At 43.3% G+C, this 23347-nt stretch overlaps 1 protein-coding gene and 1 long non-coding RNA gene across 16 annotated transcripts in view; both read right to left on the reverse strand.

Annotated features, from left to right (window-relative positions):
• Positions 1 to 1707: 1707 nt before the first annotated feature.
• On the reverse strand, positions 1708 to 7077 carry LOC134407668 (uncharacterized). Of its 2 annotated transcripts, none has more exons than XR_010026048.1 (2): positions 6956 to 7077; positions 1708 to 2217 (listed from the first exon to the last, which is right to left on the reverse strand). It is a non-coding gene; the product is annotated as an uncharacterized LOC134407668 (long non-coding RNA). The 2 variants fall into 2 exon arrangements; XR_010026049.1 differs by lacking the exon at positions 6956 to 7077 and adding an exon at positions 6357 to 6551.
• A 3109-nt stretch (positions 7078 to 10186) lies between these two features.
• LOC134407665 (NXPE family member 4-like) overlaps positions 10187 to 23347 on the reverse strand; it is a 97133-nt gene continuing 83972 nt past the window's right edge. For 8 of the 14 annotated variants that reach the window (XM_063139556.1, XM_063139553.1, XM_063139551.1 and 5 more), the window contains 6 exons: positions 21903 to 21986; positions 19671 to 19731; positions 17393 to 18059; positions 14895 to 14956; positions 14020 to 14238; positions 10187 to 11746 (listed from right to left, as the gene is read on the reverse strand). In XM_063139556.1, the coding sequence (XP_062995626.1) occupies positions 11211 to 11746; positions 14020 to 14238; positions 14895 to 14956; positions 17393 to 18059; positions 19671 to 19731; positions 21903 to 21986 (1629 nt within the window). In that variant the 3' untranslated portion in view covers positions 10187 to 11210. Of the gene's footprint in view, positions 11747 to 14019; positions 14239 to 14894; positions 14957 to 17392; positions 18060 to 19670; positions 19732 to 21902; positions 22013 to 23347 lie in introns of those variants that run through there. The other 6 variants (XM_063139562.1, XM_063139560.1, XM_063139561.1 and 3 more) reach the window with 4 other exon arrangements.

The raw sequence follows: 23347 nt of genomic DNA on the forward strand, positions 1-23347 counted from the left end.
GACTGGAGCCCATCACTTGACATGGACTCCTGGGTGGTGGCCTCCGTGGGCGGGCCGCACCCTCTCCTTCCTCTCACCTTCCCTTGGGTGATTGGCAGCGGCGGCAGCAAATCCCCAAAACCAGGCCCAACCTGGCAAGTGCTGCTGTTTATATCCACCATTTTAATCCCCCCACCCCAATGCCTGGGGGACCCAAACATAGCGGTACTCTAGACCCACACTTGCATCAGGGGCCTGCTTGTATTCACCAGTTTAATTCCCCCCACAATGCCTGTAGGCCCCGGATGCTTGAGGGGGAATTAAAATGGAGGGTACGAGCCCGCCCCAGATGCCATTGCGGCTCTAGAGTACCGCCATGTTTGGGCCCCACAAGCATTGTGTGTGGGGGGATTAAAACGGCGGATGCCAGCCAGGCTCTGGTGCTCAGAAGAGTGCTAGGCCCAGGTGGCAACAGCTGTCACTTGGGGTCAGGAGCAAGGAGAGCGGTGGGCCCTCCTAGGGCTTGGCCCATCGGCAAATGCCCAATGAGGCTGAGCCCTGACGCTGGGCCGAGCCTGCCCTAGAACCCTTTCTCTCTCTTGCCCCCTTCCTTCCCTCCCTGATGGCGACAGCAAGAGGTGACCGCAGCAGAATAAATAGTCGGCCTAGAAGCTGTATTTCTGCATCTCCCCCTTTCTTTGCACTGAAGAATTCTTCCTCAAGAATGTGCTTGGCCAGCAGCAAGGGAGGTCTGGAGGAGAGAAACCAGTCCCGTTTGCAATCATTCGTCCTCTGAGCATGTGCAGAACACCTTTCACTTCGTAACAGAAGAGTAGCCGCCCGGAGGGCTGTTTTCTTAGTAGAAAGAGGGGCACGAATCAAATCAATAAATGTAAGCAAGTGCCGTCTCAAGTCCCCCCAGGCCCTTGTTGCCTTTCGGAGAGTAGGGCTAAATAAATGAAGAGACAATAACAAACAGGGAGGCTTAATACCCAGCAAGAAAGGCAATATTTTGCAGGGCTAAAGGAATTGGGGCAGTGGCGGCATCATATCAGGCATGCGTACACACTCCAGCTCTAGGTGGGGGCATCTAAATATACTTGAACCAAGGATAGGCCTTGTTCTCAATGCAAACTCAGCAGGCGAAGAGAGCACCACTGGGCATGTGCAGAATGGGTTTCCTCTGCACACAGGAAACACACTCAAAACTATCTTTAGAAGTTTCTAGGTTAGAAGATGCATATAGAAGTTGTTGATGCTGCTGATGCTAATGTTAGTCTAGGAAGCTGAGTTTTGCAAAACCAGAGCCTGGGTCCATCTAGCTCAGTATTTTTGACAGTACAGACAAGCAGCCGTTCTTCTCCAGGGCCTCATCCAGGGCAGAGGGTCTTTCCAGTCCTACCCGTGGATCGGTGGATGTGGAACTGGGCAAGAGGGCTGGATTGAGGACACCTACCAGGAAGGAAGTCAGCAAACCGCAAAGAGACAGAACAGGAGACAGAGGAGGAGTTTAAAGGAAGCTTCTTTCGTAGAGGACTCTGCCTGCAAGATGGGGATAGGAGCTGGGCAGAAGTAGAAGCTGGGCAGTAGGAAGAATGAAAGCAGGAAAGACTTTTGCATCTTGGAGCAAAGGCCTGAAGCGCCCAGCACGGCTGGATTTCACTGCTACTAAACTAGTATTGGGTGAGAAATTCGTTTCAGTTTGCTTTTGGTAAGGATTTACCAGCATTTGCAAATGTCTTTATTTTCAGGATGGGAAGAAGAATGTGAGATTGGAAACATTTGAATGGGGGGAGAGTGAAACTGACGTATTGTCCATCCAGGCCCAGGCCTTTGAGGGTTTTCCCGGCCTCTTCCCCTCCTGCTGTGAAGTGCGGTATAGTGAAAAATGAGTGTCAGAGAACAGGAATGGGAAGATCGTCCCTGCATTGAGCAGGGGGTTGGACTCGATGGCCTTTAGGCCCCTTCCAACTCTACTATTCTATGATTCTATGATACTCCCCTCCTGTCAGTTTCAGCCCCACAGAGCACTGGATACACAGATGCCTCTGGACTCAGAAGGGCTATAGGCTTGCACCCTAAGGAGGAAAAGACGGAAGCTGCACGTTCTGGTTTGGTTGGTAGTGGTGGGAGTTCTCCATCTGGAAGCACACAGGGTCACGTCTTATGGTTCCTTTAAGCGTTTTCCATTCATTGTGCATTTCCCCTCCCTTGTGCTTAGTTATTTTCAGTTTGTTGCTGAAAGAGAGAGAGAGAGAGAGAGAGGTTAATCATTAGTCTCTGCAAGTCTGTGTGCTTTTTGAAAAAGACCCATAAAGTGGAGGGGGGGGCTTTTCCTGTTTGTCTGAAATGTGGTAGGTCTGAGCCCTTTAAGGGATAGTAGAGAGCCTGGAAGTGTTATGCCAATTAAAAATGTTGGGGAGAGTTTTGGGTTTTGTTCTGTAGAAAAATGGGTATCGGCCTGAATTTCCAAAGGTATCCAAAGATGTGCGCTTAAAGCAGAATGAGACCAGTCACTCTCACAAAACACTGCTGCAAGTGGACAGCTTTTGTATATTTAGGGACACAAACACATTGATGCTGGATTTCAAATGCTTCCCCACCGAACAAGTTCGGTTGTTTCTGGCTCCTGAACCAGAGAGAACGCCAGACACGTCACATTACAAACCAATTCTGTAGGGTGACCATATGACAAGGACAGGGCTCCTGTATCTTTAACAGTTGTATTGAAAAGGGAATTTCAGCAGGTGTCATTTGTATATATGGGGAACCTGGTGAAATTTCCTCTTCATCACGACAGTTAAAGCTGCAGGTGCCCTGCCCTCTTTTAAATCTGGGCACTCTAGTATAACTCCTGCACCTTTAACTGTTGGGATGAAGACAGAATTTCATCAGGTTCCCCATATATACAAATGACACCTGCTGAAATTCCCTTTTCTATGCAGCTGTTAAAGATACAGGAGCCCTGTCCTCCTTTTCATATGGTCACCCTATGCTGCAGGGACAATATGATACAGGAATAAGTCTCATAGAACTCAATGGGATGCACTTCTGAGTAGACATGCATGAAATTGTTTTGTAAGTCACCACATGAAGTACATGTATGTGTATTGGCCTGAAGTTTCATAGATTCAGGTGGATGACATGGTCATGAACAACTCCTTTTTTGCCAAGTCTTTGAGTTTGTATATTTATTCTTCCCACCCACCCATCCCTGCTGCTTTGAGTTATGTTTTAGTTCACTTTGGTTTTTAGAGATTTCATTTTATTTTTTTGCAGTTTTAACTTGAGATTGTGAAGCGCCTGTGTGGGACGTCAAAGTGTGATAAAAATTATTTTAAATGTACAGTACAATCCATATGAAGTTCTAGATCAGCCTTCCTCAACTTGGTATCCTCCAAATATGCTAGACTACAAGTCCCAGCCTGCTATGCTGGGTGAGGGATTCTGGAAGCTGTAGTTCAACACATCTAGGGAGCACTTGGTTGAGGAAAGCTGTTCTAGATATTTATTTATTTCCCCCTAGGAATGAATTTAGGACACTAACAGCAGAATTCTGTACATGCCTATTCAGAAGCAAAATCAATGGGGTTTACCTCCAAGTAAGTGGGTATAGGAATTCAGTTTAAGAGTAGCCCTCTTGAGGCACTTGCCTGAACACACAAGGGCTACCAATGAGTATGGAATGGGGCCATACCCACAATATCCCTTCATCTCCACCGTGCCTGGCTCCAGCAACAGCTGAGAGCCCCCTCTCTCCTGCTACTGTCTCTGCAGAGGCCACCAGTGAGGGAGGAAGCAGCAGCCAGGCACCTCTCCACCATGCCTGGGTCCAGCTCCAGCTGAGAGCCCCCTCCCTCCTGCTGTCAACTGTAACTGCTGAACTTTACAACTAAGATTGTAGTGCCTGAGTTTGCTTTCCTTTTCCCCCTCCTCCTCCTCCTCCCTCCCAATCCCCTTTCCTTTTGTGTCATGTCTTTTAGATTGTAAGCCTGTGGGCAGGGACTGTCAAGAAATACTTTTGTAAGCCGCCGTGAGAGCCTTTTTTTGGCTGAATGGCGGCATAAAAATCCTTAAATAAATAAATAAATAAAATAAAATGTCCCCGCATGTGTTGGCTCCTCTTCAGACCTCTATGCATTCAGTGCTTGTATATTATAGGAACCTTAGGGCAGTATCCAACAGGGCCCTTGCTTGTATATTATAGGAACCTTAGGGCAGTATCCAACAGGGCCCTTGCTTGTATATTATAGGAACCTTAGGGCAGTATCCAACAGGGCCCTTGCTTGTATATTATAGGAACCTTAGGGCAGTATCCAACAGGGCCCTTGCTTGTATATTATAGGAACCTTAGGGCAGTATCCAACAGGGCCCTTGCTTGTATATTATAGGAACCTTAGGGCAGTATCCAACAGGGCCCTTGCACACATGGCCAGCACTGCCAGTTCCAATCCATGTGCAGAAAGCATCTCTGATTGCAGTTCACACACAAGCCCTACCTCTTGCAGCCGCAATGTAGCGCTTCCAAGGGCAAGCCCTGAAAATGAGCAGAAATGTGACCCTATTGCACAAAGCCCCTATTGGATCCTGTCCCCATGGCTTTAAATAAATAAAACAGTATTTTAAAAATTAAAGTGTTGAGAGATTGCCTCCTTCATTTTTATTTTCCTTCAAGAGAACTACATGCAAAAAACTAACACTAGAAAGCTAGTTCTATGGCATTTCGTTTAATATTTAAGGATGTTAGTGGCAGGGGAGACAGACAGAGAATGGGGGAGACTGATGGAGTTAAATTTCAGAAAGAGATATTAAAAGTATTTCAGTAACAAATGATGTCAAGAGCAGAAAGGGAAATGCTAAAGTATGTTATTAGAATCACAATACTAAAATAATAACGATTATGATTTGCTTTGCTCTGATCTAGAGTCTCAGGCACAGCAACATAATGTGTGTGTTGGATTTAATACAGCATCACATCCTGAAGAGATCATTGCCATGAGGGAAAGTATGGGGGAAGCTTTAGTAATTTTATCAGGTGAACTTCCACTCCAAGATCTGAAAGTTTGAAAACTACTGGGTTAAAAATATCCAGTTCATTTTTTTTTCTTCCCTATATCATTACTGGAAAGGGAAAGGTTGTTGCTCTAACCCAGTGGTTTTCAAATCCTCTACCCTGAGAACATCCTTTCTATGTTGACCTGTCTGCTAAGGAATCACCATGCTGCAAAGGATTCTGGGACATATACTAGGCCACATATACTAGGCCTAGGCTGATGGAGCACACAGACCTTTTGAGCCACATAAGCACCTTACAAGAACTGAATTTGTAACCTAGAATACACACAACTCTTATTGCTAAAATACATTTCTGATGAGTTAATCAGTAATGACAGGCAGGTTGTCTTTTAGAACGCCCGTCCACCATTACTGAACTTCCCACAAAAGAACCCCCAATAAGTTTTTGACCTCAGGAGAAATCATGAATAGTTTGAGAACTCAGTGCTCTGCTTCATGCCTTTCAAACTCTCTTCAACTAGCAGGCACTGGACACTACTTTTGTGTTTAACATTTCAAATAAATGTGGCATGGGCCTCAAGAAGAGTGCACTTCACATGGTGAAAATCAGGCCTCCTCAGAACTTACACTGCTAAAACTGAAAGGAGACATTGAACATTCGCAACAGCACTATTTAACAACTCCACATGTCCTAACGTTAGCCTTTATTTTTTTTTATTTTTTTTAAAAAAAGCATATTAGCATTAAAAAAACCCAAACAGGTTTATGAGCTCAGGCAAAGCCCTAGCTGTGAAGTCGGATTATTATTATTACTATTATTATTATTATTATTATTATTAATTTATTTATATAGCACCATCAATGTACATGGTGCTGTACAGAGTAAAACAGTAAATAGCAAGACCCTGCCACATAGGCTTACATTCTAATAAAATCATAATAAAACAATAAGGAGGGGAAGAGAATGCATCAAACAGGCAGTATAAAAGTCAGAGCAAAATCAAGTTTTAAAAGCTTTAGGAAAAAGAAAAGTTTTTAGCTGAGCTTTAAAAGCTGCGATTGAACTTGTAGTTCTCAAATGTTCTGGAAGAGCGTTCCAGGCGTAAGGGGCAGCAGAAGAAAATGGACATGGACGAAGCCGAGCAAGGGAAGTAGAGACCCTTGGGCAGATGAGAAACATGGCATCAGAGGAGCGAAGCTGAAAAGCGATGCAGACATTAAAAAAACAAAAGCAACCTTTAAGGACAGGGCAGAAATCACTTAACAGCCTAGGAGGGGTCGACCAATAAAGAGAAATAGGGCTTCATAGGATGTACATTTGCAAATAGCATGCAGAAACATGGAATGGGGCTTCTGGTTACCAAAACAGCAGCTTTGCTTTCAAAAGGAGGGAGGGTTGAAACTCAGCTTGCAGAGAGGGAGAGGGGTCAACCCGCTGGGAAATCGCAAGAGATCTCTCGCCTGGATCAGGTGGAATGGTTCAACTGGTATGGCAGCCTTCCTGACATGCAGTGCTGGGAGAGAGAGGGCCGCGACCCCTTTCTTGCAGACCCTAGTAACCCATTCCCTTCCGCATCTAAGTGTCCATTCATGCAGATCTGCCTGCGCGTGCCAAGCCTACCGGGAGCCCTGCTTGGAGGCGAGGAAGGCTGCCGGTTTCCTTATTCCTTCCCCCAGTCTCCACCACCCCCAACTGACGGATGCTTTCCCTCTCTCTCTTTATTATGATTTTATTAGAATGTAAGCCTATGCGGCAGGGTCTTGCTATTTATTGTTTTACTCTGTACAGCACCATGTACATTGATGGTGCTATATAAATAAATAAATAAATAAATAAATAAATAAATAAATAATGCCCCACTCAGGTGAGTGCAAAGGGAAGAGCAGCGGAGGTGGGTGCAGGAGCAGGGAGCACCTCAGGCTTTGCAAAAGGTAAAGGCAGGAGAACAGCCGCCCTTACCTTCCACAGCCATTCTCTCAGAGCTCGCTTAGTGCATGCATAATTCGCCTGCCAAGAGATGCTACTTCTCCTCCTCCTCCTCCTTCCTCCCCTCTTCCCCACCCTTTCTTTTTTTCTTCCTTTCCTTCCTTCCTCCTCTTTCTCCCTCCACTGTTTTCCCTTTTGCTCATCTGCAACCCAGAAGATCAACCTGCAGCAAGAAAGGGTTAGCCCCGTTCCCGCTGCAGGCTGGGAAATGTAGTCTTAGCTCATAGGGCAAGCTAACCATCACAATGCCCCGTCTGTTGGTTCCTGGGCTACCTCGCTCTGCAACACACACAAACACACACACACATACCCAGCGCTTCCGCACGAGGAACAGTTTCCCCAGGGACAGGAAGAGTGAGCGGCTCCTTGCCATGCCTCAGGCACGCTAAACCCCCAAAGGAAAAAAAGAGAACTACAAATCCCGGCAGGCAATGCTGCAAGGTTTAGCAGCGACCTGGAGTGACGCCTATTGCGTCACTTATGCTGGGAACTCCATTCCCCCCCACTCAGATCGTTGGTTTCTGTTCACCAGTCTGCTGCTAAGATCAGCATCTTGGCTCACCGCTCTGACCGTGTTACTCCACTTCTGAAATCTCTTCATTGGCTTCCAATTCACTCCAGAATCCAATATAAACTTCTCCTGTTGACCTACAAAGCTTTTCACAATCTAGCTCCTTCCTATCTTTCCTCTCTCATCTCACACTATTGCCCCGCTCGTGCTCTTCGCTCCTCTGATGCCATGTCTCTCACCTGCCCAAGGGTCTCCACTTCCCTTGCTCGGCTTCGTCCATGTCCCTTTTCTTCCGCTGCCCCTTACGCCTGGAACACTCTTCCAGAACATTTGAGAACTACAAGTTCAATCGCAGCTTTTAAAGTTCAGCTAAAAACTTTTCTTTTTTCTAAAGCTTTTAAAACTTGATTTTGTTCTGACTTTTATACTGTTAGTTTTACTCTACCCTGTGCCTGTTTGGTGCATTCTCTTCCCCTCCTTATTGTTTTATTATGATTTTATTAGAATGTAAGCCTATGCGGCAGGGTCTTGCTATTTTATTGTTTTACTCTGTACAGCACCATGTACATTGATGGCGCTATAAATAAATAATAATAACGTCCCCCCACACCCAGGTCACTTACCTTCCTATGTTCACCTCCCGGTCCAGGCTTCGAAGCCAGGATGGGGATTGGAGACTTTAAAGCGCTTTAAAACGCTTTAAAGCGCTGCACCAGGAAGCCTGGTGCATCGCTCTAAATGTGCTGACAGCTTGTAGTTAAGATAACAAAGGGGTCTGAAGGAAAGGGGACTTGAGGAAAGTACCCTCAGATAGTTTGGGGAAAGAGTACAAGAACCAAAAGCTGAAGCAACATCTCTGAGCGCTTTGCGGTCAAGAACTCTGCTCCCACAACAGCCCGAGAGACGCCCACTACATTCTGGTCCACATCCTTCCTTAGCATGCTTAGGGGGGCCACCTAGTAGAGCGAAAGCCACGACGTTCCTTTTAACCACCACCGTCTTTGCAGAGTGTGTCGGCATGTCAGCTTTTAATTCTGTATTCAACCGACGGCGTGCGTTACTTTTGGTAAGAGTCTCGGCGATTTCTGCATTTCACATTTCCCCTGTGGAATCTACTTTATTAGGGTGACCGTATGAAAAGGAGGACAGGGCTCCTGTATCTTTAACAGTTGCATAGAAAAGGGAATTTCAGCAGGTGTCATTCGTATATATGGGGAACCTGGTGAAATTCCCTCTTCATCACAACAGTTAAAGGTGCCGGAGCTATTCTAGAGTGACCAGATTTAAAAGAGGACAGGGCACCTGCAGCTTTAACTGTTTTGCTGAAGAGGGAATTTCACCAGGTTCTCCACATATACAAATAGCACCTGCTAAAATTCCCTTTTCAGTACAACTGTTAAAGATATAGGAGCCCTCTCCTCCTTTTCATATGGTCACCCTAACTTTATCCTAACTTCACTACCCACAGTGCAAGGACTCCTTGGCGGGGGTGGATGAGCGAGCAAGAAACTCTTCCATTCCCACTCCCAAATTAAAGTGAAGCTGACCTGATAAGTCCCATCCCTATAGCCTTAGACACACACATACACACACCCATAAAATTTGGCTTTGAGACTAGGGGCCTGCCTTCACAGCACCGAGGTGGCGACGCTCCACCACCAAACCCCACAGTATCACTGCTGCAGGGTGGCAGTGAATAATCGCCACTGAGTGAGGCAGCATGGCCTTTGTGGCGGTCATTAGGCTCACCAGGACTGCCCACTTCCCCTCCAGCAGGTTCCAGCAACCAATGGGAGGTCACTTTCCACCCGGGAATGCCCCCTGCACAGTGCCAGAGTAAGGACGAACGGAGAAAGAGTTGCACTGATCTTGCTCAGGCAGGAAAAGTCAGGGGAAGTCTGTTGTGCAACTTTGGCTCTTTGCCCGGGGTGGCTCCAAATCATATAACTGACCCAGTGCGGATTCAGAACCTCCCCAGAGCAAAGGCGATTTTTAGACAGCCCCCTATGACTAGACCTTTGTTCTTAAGTAGAGCTTCATCCCACATCCCTGTTTCCCTCTTATTATCCCCTACAGCGCTAAGCTGTCGCCGTTGTTGTTGTTGGTAAATCACATCCTGGGTGGCAGCGCTCCTAAGATCCTTTGCAAAGGGTTTAAGGGGGGAAATGTAAAAAAAAATCATTAAAAAAATCAATGGATGACCCAAACTGATTCAAATTTGGTATGCGTAAAGCTGTCCTTAATATCTATTTCTGTGCCAATTTTGATGTCTTAATCTTTAAAGCTTTTGCAGATGTAAGCATTTGTTTAATTTTTCTTTAAACATATCAATTCCTGCTCCTGCGTCCCAGTGGCCGCTCGGAAAACAGCAAATGATTTGCTCAAAAACAAGTAGCAAAATAGGGTGGGTCTTTTCCGTTTATAGCACAATTAAAGCAGGATGCCTGGGAGTACTTCACAATAAAAGCAGATTACAAGCTGGAAAACTTCGGAGTCCTTTGCACGCAATTTGCAGTGATTGCACAGTATAATTCTGGTGTGATAAAGCACGTAGTCTCTTCTACACTCCTCCCTCTCCTCCAAAGGAATTTTGAGTTCGAAGTTCCTGTGATAGCTGCTTTTACACTTCCTCAGACAAAACTGGAGAACATCCAAAAACACACAGAGAAAAGGAGGGGCGAAGTCCCAGAATGTAAAAAGTAAAAGAAGTCGTTTTATTCTTCAGAATAGTCCCCCAAAGCCTCCTCAAGTACAGACTGGCGTGGCATCCCATGAGGCATAAATGGTTGCCATGAGAAGGAAAACTTTTGTGTGGACGCAAGTCACATGTATTATTTAACCATTAGATCAGGCATGATCGTACCATTAATGGAATATATCTTACTATACCAATTATGATTTTAGGAAACAGGAGTATAAAATTATACAGTTGGTGAAGAAAGTAGGTAGAGAGAAATGTCCCCTCCCCTTTTATCCAGTTCTGGGCTCCACAATTCAAGAAAGACGCAGACAAGCTGGAGCGTGTTCAGAAGAGGGCAACCAGGATGATCAGAGGTCTAGAAACAAAGCCCTATGAAGAGAGGCTGAAATAACTGGGCATGTTTAGCCTGGAGAAGAGAAGATTGAGGGGAGACATGATAGCACTCTTCAAATACTTAAAAGGTTGTCACACAGTGTAAACAGTGTAAACAGGCACCGGGTAGGGTGAAGCTAACAGTATAGAGTCAGAACAACTCAATGAGTTTTAAAAGCTGTGATTGAGTTGGTAGTTCTCAAGTGTTCTGGAAGAGCGTTCCAGGCATGAGGGGCAGCAGTTTACCCTGCCCAGTGCCTGTTTACCCTACCCTGTGCCTGTTTGCATTCTCTTCCCCTCCTTATTGTTTTATTATAATTTTATTAGAATGTAAGCCTATGAGGCAGGGTCTTGCTATTTACTGTTTTACTCTGTACAGCACCATGTACATTGATGGTGCTATATAAATAAATAATAATAATAATGACTCAGTGCTTGCACGAGAGGTTCCTTTCCTTTCCTTTCCTTTCCTTTCCTAATAAGTTCTAGCAGGGCTTTTGAGACATTTTTTATGGAAAACTAGTGGGATGAAGCATCTAAATCCAATATTCGATAAAGCATCCCATATTTTCAACTGACTTTGCTGATGCAAAATTCTCAGCTTTGTTTGATTACAAGTTCCACACCAGATTTGCAGTAGAGTCTTAACATATATAACTTAAAAACATATTAATCTGATTCGAAACCACATTATCTTGTGGGTGAACGTTGTTTGTGTTGTATGCAGTTGTCATGTCCCATGCATCAATAAAAGTCACGTTCAGGTCCCGAAAAACGTCCTTTAATGCCAGGTATTGGGCGTAGCCATGGAAGTCACTGAATCGCTCCTGGTCTATGTCCATCTCCCGGATGTTCTCTCCTTTGATGATGACTCGTGTGTCTGGACTCCTTAGGAGAAGGCGCTGGATGGCTTTTCGGACGTTAATTGCCCTTCGGATGAAGAACTCGATGGGGAAGGGACGGAAGTGCTGTCCCAGAGAAATGACTACAGCCGTGTCTTTGTCACCTGCCACTGTGTCAATATCCCGAGCAATATAGCTGTGACCTTTCACTGAGTATTCCAAGGAGCTAATGTAAGGGTGGCTGTGTTTTTTCCATTGGATTTGAATGTTTCCAGCAACATCTACAGCAATAAGTTCCTGGGGTTTTCCAAATGAATGGGTATCAAGATATTGAAGCTCTAATTGGGAATACAAACAAAAATCAAATAAAGTTGGCTTTTGTTTTTAAATAACTGTACTCTGAAGAACTATTGAGTTACTTCTTGTGGGGGGAAACTCTTACTACCGCCTGGTCTGTGCTCTGGGATCTAATAGCTGCCATTTTAGAAACAACCTTAAAACTCCCATCTCCTACAGGATTTGCTGATTTTACTCCTTCCCAATTTGCATTTAATTCCAATGATATCTCCTTGAATGTAGCAGTCCTATTTTACAGGCTGCCCTGTCACTTCAAGGATCTCACATGGAGGAGAGGACAAATATCTTCCAGAAGTTTCCTCTCAGCTAGAACCTCTTCACTGCTTTCAGTTACCCAGCGGCGACACAGTGGCATAGAAGGGCAGTGCCAGTCCACCCACAAGTCCAAGGAGCTGCAAAGCTACTGAGATCTGGTGCTCTTTCTTTTTTAGGGAAGAACTTAACAAGGAAGACAGTGGTGGGAACTACAGTTAAGATCAGTCTTTCCTAATGTGATGTCTCCCGCTTGTTTTGAAGTACTTAACATGGAGGATATGGGTGAGAACTCTACCGTTTACTGCTATCTGCACAGCAGGCTAGTGGGCCCAAACTGCTGGGAGCCACTTTTCCCAAACTGAATCCAATCAGAATTGCAGAACTGCTCTGTGCATAACACACATGAGTGAATCAACAAACAAATCATAGAATCATAGAAAAATAGAGTTGGAAAGGGCCTATAAGGCCACTGAGTCCAACCCCCTGCTCAGTGCAGGAATCTACCTTAAAGCATACCTGACAGATACATACACATACATACACACACACACACACACACACACACACACGGCAAAAGAAGAGGGGGAACATACACTGATTTCTTGCAGACCATCCAGACCATAAACCTTGCCATCTTTGCTTAGCTCTGCTGCTCTACAAGTCCAGCTTCTATGATAGTATTTTCAGCAAGTAGATCAATTACAGTACACACCAACACTATAGCCTTCTTGGTTGTTGAAAACTATACTGGTCCATTGTTTCTTATCATAGAATCATAGAATAGCAGAGTTGGAAGGGGCCTACAAGGTCATCGAGTCCAACCCCCTGCTCAATGCAGGAATCCACACTAAAGCATCCCTGACAGATGGCTGCCTCTTGAAGGCCTCTAGTGTGGGAGAGCCCACCACCTCCCTAGGTAACTGATTCCATTGTCGTACTGCTCTAACAGTCAGGAAGTTTTTCCTGATGTCCAGCTGGAATCTGGCTTCCTTTAACTTGAGCCCATTATTCCGTGTGATCTGTTATGATCTGTTATACAGTACAAACTGTTTATTGTAATGTCTTTAAGAAAATGTTGCCAACTTCATCTAACCATGTATTGCTTGTAATGTCAGCTACCCAGGACCCAATCCAGAAGAATCGAGAGGAAGCAAAGAAATTCATAGAGAGGAAATACTTTGGTCGAGGGGTAAAGGTCTGCTCTGTAAGCAGGTTAAAACCCTCGAAGGGGGAAATTGTTAGCCCCAGGGAGAGATTTCATCTCTGTGATGAATGTAATGTGCCAAAGGTTAAAAGATGGCTTTTTAGAAAGGGTGGCTACAAGTGGCTACATGCCAGATTTGCATTCCTTAATGGTGGACATCATGTCCTAGCAGAAAAGGGAAAAACTTTAGACCAATAGAGCATCGAATGCAACCTATGACTCATTGAGATTGTGCACCTTAACTTGAAAATTGAATGTAATTTAACTTGCTAATCCAGAACTGACCAATAGAAAGGTTAGAAAGAGATGAACACCCTCTTGTAGTCAGGGCCTATACATACTGTGAGATTTTTTTGTTCTAGGCGCCTCCATTTTATGGAACCGGAGAGCGCCCCCATAATGCAGTATCGGAAGTAAATGGATTAAGTGTATTCTCCAGCCTCGTGTGTTTGATTGGCTATTAATGCGCCAGGGAAGCAGGCCATTAAATTCCCTGGTTGAGGGACAACAATTGTATAACACAGAGAGCTTTGGCTATTGGGCGGTATAGAGATGCAATGAAGAAGAAGAAGAAGAAGAAGAAGAAGAAGAAGAAGAAGAAGAAGAAGAAGAAGAAGAAGAAGAAGAAGAGCAGCCATGTTGGGATGAACAGCTTTCCTAAATCTAACACATTAAAGACAGAATGGAAAAAAATATCTTTAGGGCACAGAAAGAATTCTGGGTACCAGGAAGAGAGCAGATTGGCATTGCAATCAACAATATTGTATTGTGGTATCTCTAGGTGGGGGAACGTACTCTTCACTCTTCTTTGAAGATTCTCCATCCATTGCCGCACAGTTGAGTCTCCCATGAAGTAAATCAGCTTTCCATTCAGGCAAGTGTAAATCTGTTCCAAGCTATTGAAATTGGGCCTGTTGCAGAAAACAGGGTGCCATTGGTTCTGCCACACGAAGCCGCTGGGGAATGGGGAACTCATCCCAACCCAACATTTTGTGCTCGTTGTTCTCTTGTTGCCTGGTAAAAGAAAAAAGCAGCTGACAACGAACTCTGTGAGTGTGGCACTGTGAGGGAATCAACGTTGAAAGGAAGGTACCAATGGCTGTACAGTCAGGGAGGATCTCAAAGGATCTCCAATCAGGGATCTCCAATCAGGGAGGATCTCAAAGCCCCAGGAAGGAGAAAATTAGCCACCTCGCAGGCAAAATTCTGAAGCTCTTCCATTCTACACCTGGAAAGCTATGTGCCAGTTCTGAAGTAGGAGCCATTTTATGAGAAGGTCCTAGGATTAAACTATTTGGTGACCTGCTTACACAACAAGAATTTTCAGTTTCCTAGTATGAGTAAAGACATCAATAAAGAACTAGAAGGGCAGCTAACATGTCCCAGTGTAAAATGGCTTTCTTGTTCCCCACGCAGACAAGGGGTTGGGGATGGGCAGAGAAGGGCCCATCTCACTAGTGATCCTGGACCTAGGGCAGGGGTGAGCAAGATGTAGGTCAAAACATCTGGAGGGGCACAATTGTCTTCAGCTCCAACCAGCATGGCCAACTGTGAGAGATCATGGGAATTCAGGGGCATAATATTTTTGGGGGGGGTGTCACAGTTTGCCCACCCCTGACCCTGCAGAAATGCTATCAAAGTTGTCATGAAAACCAGAAAGTCCAACTCACTTTTGCAGGATTTGATCTGAATGTTTGCAAACTTCTGAGGAATCTCAATGCCAATACTGGACCTTCAAGAGAGAGAAGATGGCTTTTGGAAAAAAGCAAGGCAGAATATTGTCCCAGGTCCTTAAAAAACTGTTGATTAAAAATTGTTAAGTCACCTCCCAAAAGCAATATAAAAATTAATTGTCATGAAATGCAAATGCTATATATTTAATGATATTAAATTAAGCATTAGGGTATGTAAATAAAAAAGAAGTAATAATTGTATTAAAGCAGCGGTTCTCAACCTGTGGGTCGCGACCCCTTTGGGGGTCGAATGACCCTTTCACAGGGGTCGCCTAAGACCATCGGAAAACACATATTTCCGATGGTCATTTATTTGTAATTAGAAATAAATATTTCACAATATATAATTACATATTGTTTTTGTGATTAATCACTATGCTTTAATTATGTTCAATTTGTAACAATGAAAATACATCCTGCATATCAGATATTTACATTACGATTCATAACAGGAGCAAAATTACAGTTATGAAGTAGCAACGAAAATAATTTTATGGTTGGGGGTCACCACAACATGAGGAACTGTATTAAAGGGTCGCGGCATTAGGAAGGTTGAGAACAACTGTATTAAAGGGAAGACACACAGAGACACAAGCAGGTTAACAATGAATTCTGTATAACTGATGAAAGGCAGTTTGTATGATATCTAAAAAAATATCCCAAAGTGCATTTTAGGGACGAAGAATTGTAAGATTTAATGGATAGAGTCAAGAATTAGCTAAAGGCTGGTAAAATGTAAAACTATCCAAAGACAGAAGAGCATTTAAAGTTTTCATTGATGAATGAGCAAAATATATTGCATAAGGTACAGACATCAAAAAGTTTTAAATTTTGCAATCCAGAAAGATTTCTATAATTAGGTGTCTTAGTAAATTTAAGGAAGGAGTTGTTTCCTCAAAAATATAATTTTAAATTAATTTCATCTAGCTTGAAAGATATATGCTTAAGCCTCTTTTGAATGCTTTAAGCCTGAAGAATTTTTTTTTCTAAAAAGAAATAAAGCCTTAAAAAGTATTGGACAGTCAGTTAATGAAATAATTTGTAAAAAATATATGAACAGGCTCAGATATTGTGAGCCTATCAGATTTTTACTAGAAGTTTGTGATGTCTGCATAGCCATTTGCTGAGCAGCCTATTCAGAGCTGAATATGAAACATGGAACTTAGATGACAGCTCTCCCTTTTAATTATTACTAGAAATCTAAGAACACGTATTGTTTAGGAAATACTATTTTCTTTTAAACTGTTAAGGTCTAAGAATCTTTAGCAACATTCTGTGTTGTTTTACCCTGTGTGATATGTTATGATTTGATGGGATGCTATTTAAAGTACGTTTGTAATAAAAATGTAAAATGGATCCAATTTCCTCCCCTTAAGAATTCTTGTTAGTCTAAAACCAAAAGATGAACACACAGACGTCCCAGACAATTTCTGGTGTATGCTTTTTTTGAAATGTAGTGATCACCTATAGATTGTAAACTGGCAGACAAAAGCTTCCTACATACTGGAACTATAGATTGAAAAAACTCAAGAAAAGGCAAGTCCTTAACAATTTATCAAAGCTGCTGCTAATTTTATCATCCCTAATCCTTACATTGAACCGGCCTTCTTGGAAATAGAAGGCTTGAAAAGACGGATCGTGGCCTGATCCATCATGTTATTTTGACATGTTCTTATTGGATACAAATGGAAAACTTCATTGAAATAGAGCCCATATAGTCGCCCTGAACATTCAGGTCCTCTGGGGTGAACTTACTTCAGTCAGCTAAAACTAGGCTGACATCAATCTGTCACCCCCAGATTGTGGAACGGCCTGCCGGAGGAGATTCGTAAAATTAACTCTGTGTGATTTTAAGGAAGCCTTAAGACTAGCCTTTTCCGGCAGGCCTATCCAGATCAATGTAAAATCAAGAATTTTTAAGATGTATTGATTCCTGTTCTAATGATGTTCCCTGCCTCGATCCAAAGGGAGAGGCGGGTAATAAATAAATAAAATTATTATTATTATTATTATTATTATTATTATTATTATTATTATTATTAAATAGCCCAAGAACAATGCCCAAGTGTTCCAGGTGTGGAGCAGTAAAACATAACCTTTTAATTTATTCTTGCCCATTTTTGCAAATGATACCCAATATCTCCTCTGGACATGCTAAGCATTTATTTATTTTATCAATGATGGGACAAATCTGTAAATATGCAACTGGTGGTATTGGAAATATGACCTCCCCCACGCCTGCACACACATTTGAAAAGTCTCACAAAAATATTTCAAGTTGAAACAGGCTTTGGAATGGGGGTGTGTGTGTAGGAGGACTGGCAGGGGTGTGCAGGTCCTTAACTCGTTTATAATAATTCCAGCCCTCAAGCAAATGCACAGGTCAGTTCTATCCTAGAGCAAAACATTTGAAGATTGACCAGAACAGTAAATACCTCTGTAAAAGGCTCTGTTCCAAGTCTGTGAGATATGAGATGGGTGTGTTGTAGGACTTCAGGGAGAGGAAAGCTTCACATGGCACATTCTTCGGTTTCACACAGTAGAAGGCCTCCTGGTCTCGGTCATCTAGATATGCACAGAGTTCAGCTGTTGGGCCCCTGTTAAAACCACATTCAGTCAAGACTTCTGATGTTCCATTCAAAAATCTGCCCTTGAAAGCTATTTTGTCGTAGCCCTTCTTCCTCGCTGTCCACAGTGCAGAAGCCCCTTCACTGGGGTGGATCAGCAAGAGAGAAACTCTGGCATCACCCTCCCAAAATAGAGTGAAATTGACCAGGTACGTCCCATTCCTATAGTTTTTGATAAGTCCAGAAGCTGCAGCACTCTGACTCAATGAATAGATCCTTGCTCGTAAGAAATCCCCTCCGTATTCCTTCCTCTTTCCCAGGCCGTCGTACAAATCCAGCCGAACCATCAAGTGGTCTCCAACACAATAAGAGTCTTTGTGGTTTAATATGGTGGCTTTGCTGTTCTTGGCACTTGTGGCGCCTTGCGTATGGGTGAAGGTGACATTGGGCATCAGCTGGTCCAGTTTCGTAAGGATGCTTTTTACTTCTTCCTCCTTTTCTTCCCATCCTATCCAAGTACGGCATGCATTGCCATCTTTGACAAAAAGATTTTTATTAAGAAAATCAGAATACTTTCTGGATAACCACTAAAAATAAACCAGTTTATTAGGAATATCTGTGAAACGTGAAATACATTTATGAGCATCTAGGAAGAGCTGCAAGAAAATCGGTTAGCAATTGTATTTATCATAAGTATAATTTGCAGTGGGCAGTATCCAATAATGCCCTTGCACCTCTATTTGTTTTGTTTTTCTTACTGTACCCACAATGAGTGCACAATGGTCCCTGGGGGGGGGGACTGTATGTCTGTGATAGAGCACCTGCTTTGCCTGCAAGAGGTCCCAGGTTTGATTCTCAGCACCTCCAGGTAGGGAAAGAAGAACTGCCTGAATCCCTTGAGGACCATTGCTGGTCAGAGTCAACAATACTAGGCTAGATGGACCAGGGATCTATCTCAGTAGAAGGCACCTTGGAAATGCGTGGAAACACTTGGGACAGGGGCATCAGAGTGGGACAGGGCATCAGAGCTCCCTTCTGATAGTTCTGCTGACCTACCTCTGTTCAAGAAATTAGGATTTCTGCTCATTTGCTTCAGGAACCACTAGGCTCTCATTGCGTTAATGTTAAGTCCCACTAGCTCAGGGGCAGCATTGGATACTGCCCAATGTGTTTTATTTTCCCTGGTGTATTTCTTGAAATAATGGCTGGTTTGGTTATGAAAATTAAGAAGCCTTTACTGACCGCTCTTTGCATGGCTTGCAATTTTGTTTTATTTATTCTGTTATTTATTTATTTATTGTATTTCTATACCGCCCAATAGCCGAAGCTCTCTGGGCATTTATAAATTCTGTTATATTTCTTGAAAATAAGCATCCCAGAAGGCAAGAGGCAGGTGAAGGAGATATGATAGCACTCTTCAAATACTTGAAAGGTTGTCACACAGAGGAGGGCCAGGATCTCTTCTCGATCATCCCAGAATGCAGGACACGGAATAATGGGCTCAAGTTACAGAAAGCCGGATTCCGGCTGGTCATCAGGAAAAACCTCCTCACTATTAGAGCAGTAAAACAATGGAACCAGTTACCTAGGGAGGTTGTGGGCTCTCCCACACTAGAGGCATTCAAGAGGCAGCTGGACAACCATCTGTCGGGTATGCTTTAGGGTGGATTCCTGCATTGAGCAGGGGGTTGGACTTGATGGCTTTATAGGCTCCTTCCAACTCCACTATTCTATGATTCAAGGTCTGCTCCAGTTGGACTCCCTTCACTCCTCCCTCTGTCTCTGTCTCTCTCTCTCTCTCTCACACACACACGGCCATCTGCCATCAACAACCCCATGGGAAGTATTCCAGGAGAGAGGGCGAGGGAGATGAGGATAACACCAGACCCCTAATGATCTTCCAACTTCCTCTCTTCCAAGGTGCTCTGAGGGAAGTATCCTGATGAATTGTTATTTGTTAACCTTGTTTATTGTGATCCTATAATTTTTTATGTTCCTTGAAAGTTGCCTGGGTAGGATTTCTATCCTGAATGGCATCATATAAATAATTTAAATAAATATTTTAAAGGATGGATGGATGGATGGGTGGGTGGGTGGATGGATGGATGGAAGGAAGGAAGGAAGGAGGAAATTGAGATGTCCTTACCACCAGAAATCACCTTTTGATCTGTTTCTACTTGCTTCGTGGAATGTTTAACAGTATTACTCTTGAGCATGCAATGAGAAAAAAAAATAGTTTCAAGGGGAGACCATAGTTTATTGGACAAGCATGTTTTGCACATCCAAGGTGCCACATGGAGAAATTGCTTTTTCACTGGACAATCCCACCTATGAGATTTCTTTCTTCTTTTCTCTAGCAAATTTCAGGGGCTAAGGATCTCTCTGCCATGGTAATTCAGAGTTCCACAAGCTGACCCGTTTCTTGAAAATATACTGAATTCCAGGAGACACAGAAGGCAAAAGGCAAGGGAAGAAGACTCCTACCACCCCTCACAGACAAACACACAAGGCCGTCTGCCATCTCTTAGAACATTTACAACTTTCTAGAAGCTTGGTTTAAGAAGCTTAGGCATGAGATGTGCACCAACAATAGAGACAAGATGAAGAATTAAACACAGAAGGGAATGCTAATACTTGCTATGGGCCTTTCACAAGACTGCTTAGTGAAGATTCTGAAGAATCCAAGAGATTCTGTTGTTGTTACAAGCCTCTTATTGACTTCTTTTACCTAAGGGCAAATTCCCTAAACCTCTGCCCCAGCCAAATCCAGTCACAATTGCTGTGAGTGGATTTGGGTACAGTTTTCCTCTGACTCTCAATGTTCCTCTGACTTATTTCTGGGTGCTTGGACTGTTGATCTGGTTTTTAATGCCTGCATATGTAACCGTCTTCTGTAAAGTTCTTAGGGTAACCTGGACAACACAGCCACCAGTTCCCTACTCCTGATCTCCCCCACAGAGAAGAAACAGCTTAATATTCATGCCTCAGCATGAATATTAAGATAATGAAAATATATTTCTGGGCATGTCTACATGAAAGGTTTGTCCCGGGATGGCTTTGCAGTAGCGGCATGTCAACTGCATGATGCAGCCGCCATTGTGAAGCCATCCAGGGGCAAACCCTCGAAACTCTGCTCCAAAAGAGTCGGGCACTTAACCCAACTTTTTCAGCAGCGGAGCCATGGCGCCCCCTGATTGGTCACCATGGGCAGCCCTGTGCCTCTGTAAAAGTAAAAAAAAAAATCCCATGGGGCAGGGGATGCGGCCATTCCCCCCCCTTCTTAAAATAAAAAGAAATGGGGTGGGTGGGGAGGAACAGGCAGCCAGAGGGAGGAGACGTGGTTCACCCAGTCCCTCTCCTCGTGTTGTGCTCTGGCTGCCTGGTTCCTCCCCCTCACACACATTTTTTTTAAAAAAATATATTATCTAGTGCACATGTATGTCATGTATGCATGCAGTAAGGACCCATGCAGTCCACAGCCAGCCATTTTACACACTAGGCTGGCTTGTTTTGAATGGTCCTTAATATATTGTAAGACAATTCTTTCCCCACAAATCTATATGTTCTTTTGATTACATTTAAATTCCACCTTTCATCCAGAAAGGTTGATACATGGAGATAAATGCCTTTTTAGCTCCAATAATAGTAATAACAATAAACCATGTAACAGGAGGATGTAAGATTCTGGCAGGAATGGACTATATGGACAGGCACAATCCAGTTGCAAAAATAATTCAACAGCAACTGGCCATCAAATTCAACTTTATCAAACAACCTACACCATACTATATATACTCACCCGAAACAATCTTGGAAAATGCAGAGCATAAAATATACTGGAACAGAACAATTCATACTGACAAAACAATACCTTGCAACCGACCAGACATAACGGTCATAGATAAAAAAGAAAAAAACATACATATCTCATTGACATAGTAATACTGAATGACAAAAATGTTGTTGAAAAGGAAGAGGAAAAGAGAGAAAAATATACACCACTGGCCATGGAAGTCAAAGAACTATGGCAACAGGAAAAGGTCACAATAATTCCGTTAGTCACATCAGTCACTGGCATTACATAAAAAAACTATACAGAAAACCTTCAGAAACAGGGCCTACCAAAATACAACCAGAAAGCGGTCATACTTAAAACGTGCTCAGTTGCCAGGAAATTCCTGAATCTGTAAAAGACAGCATGACATGGCAATGCCCGTCAACCGGCATGAGAAAGAAATAATAATAATAATAATAATAATAATAATAATAATAATGAGGAGGAGGAGGAGGAGGAGGAGGAGGAGGAGGAGGAGGAGGTCATTTTCATAACAGCTTTCCGCAAATAACATAGGGGATAAGCAGAACCACTAATTCCTACCTTGGTGTTGGTACTGTGAAAAGTGTAAATGAAGAAGCCGAGTCCTGCAATCACAATGGCCACGAAAACTGCTTGAATCACAACCTGAGGCAAAGACATTCCAGTCACCTCTGTGAAAGATGCAGAGATTTTCCCTGTCAATGTCTGTCACAGCTAGAGACAGACAAATCGGTCAATTTCAGTTGCCTACGCATTTCTTGCAAGCAATTTTCCTCATATACTGTATTTTGGAAACTTATTTTCATTAACATACACTTTTTTGCGTGTCCGCAAGTTCCCAGATTATATGCATTTTCCTATGCATTTTTGATTGGAGAACACAACTTCAAAACTAGAAGTATGAAGTTCCGTTTGCTTAATGGGTCAAAGTGAAAAACCTGCCAAGTTCACATTAATCACAACCCGAGGACTCAGGGCAAATAATAGTGTTACTTTGCACTAGTAACATAGGAATGTCAGAAGCTGCCTTATACCGAGACAGACCATTTGGTTCATCTAGCCCCGAGCTGGCTGGGGCATTCTGGGAGTTGTAGTCCAACACATCTGGAGCGCCCCAGGTTGAGGAAGCCTGACCTAGCCCAATATTGTCAAAATGGACTGGCAATCATGAATCTCCATCCCTTCCCACTTGCTTACATTGAAACACATTTGCCAGTTTGATGCGCATTCTCCAAACTTGGAGAGATCCTTTTGGAGCTCTGTGTAGTCCCCTTTGTTTTAATTACCTTAAATAATTTGGTGTTTGATTACATCTTTTACAGTTGCATAGAAAAGGGAATTTCAGCAGGTGTCATTTGTATATATGGAGAACCTGGTGAAATTTCCTCTTCATCACAGCAGTGAAAGCTGCAGGAGCTATACTAGAGTGACTCCATTTAAAAGAGGGCAGGGCTCCTGCAGCTTTCACTGTTGTGATGAAGAGGAAATTTCACCAGGTTCTCCATATATACAAATGACACCTGCTGAAATTTATATTTATAAATATAACTGTAAAAAAAATTTTTTTTTACTTAATTAACATTAAAGAATGCACCGTTGTGCATTCTTTAATGTTAATTAAGTAAAAAATATATTTTTCTCCTGCAGCTTTAACTGGTGTGATGAAGAGGGAACTTCCCCAGGTGCTGCATGCATACAAGTGACACCTGCTGAAATTCCCTCTTTGTCACAACAGTTAAAGCTGCAGGAACCCTGCCTTCTTGACCAGATACAAAAGAGGCAAGGCTCCTGTGACTTTAAATGTTGTGATGAAGAGGGAATTTCACCAGGTGCTGCATGCATACAAACAACACCTGCTGAAATTCCCCCTTTCTATACAACTGTTAAAGATACAGAAGCCCCGTCCTCCTTTTCACATGGTCACCCTATAATTGAGCCAATTGAAGCTCCACAAGGAGGAAGCAGGGATGTTCCACAAAAGTTAAATTTAGAGAGGGATTTGCATA

This window comes from Elgaria multicarinata, chromosome 12 (genome assembly GCF_023053635.1).
Source record: "Elgaria multicarinata webbii isolate HBS135686 ecotype San Diego chromosome 12, rElgMul1.1.pri, whole genome shotgun sequence".
Lineage (NCBI taxonomy): Eukaryota > Metazoa > Chordata > Lepidosauria > Squamata > Anguidae > Elgaria > Elgaria multicarinata.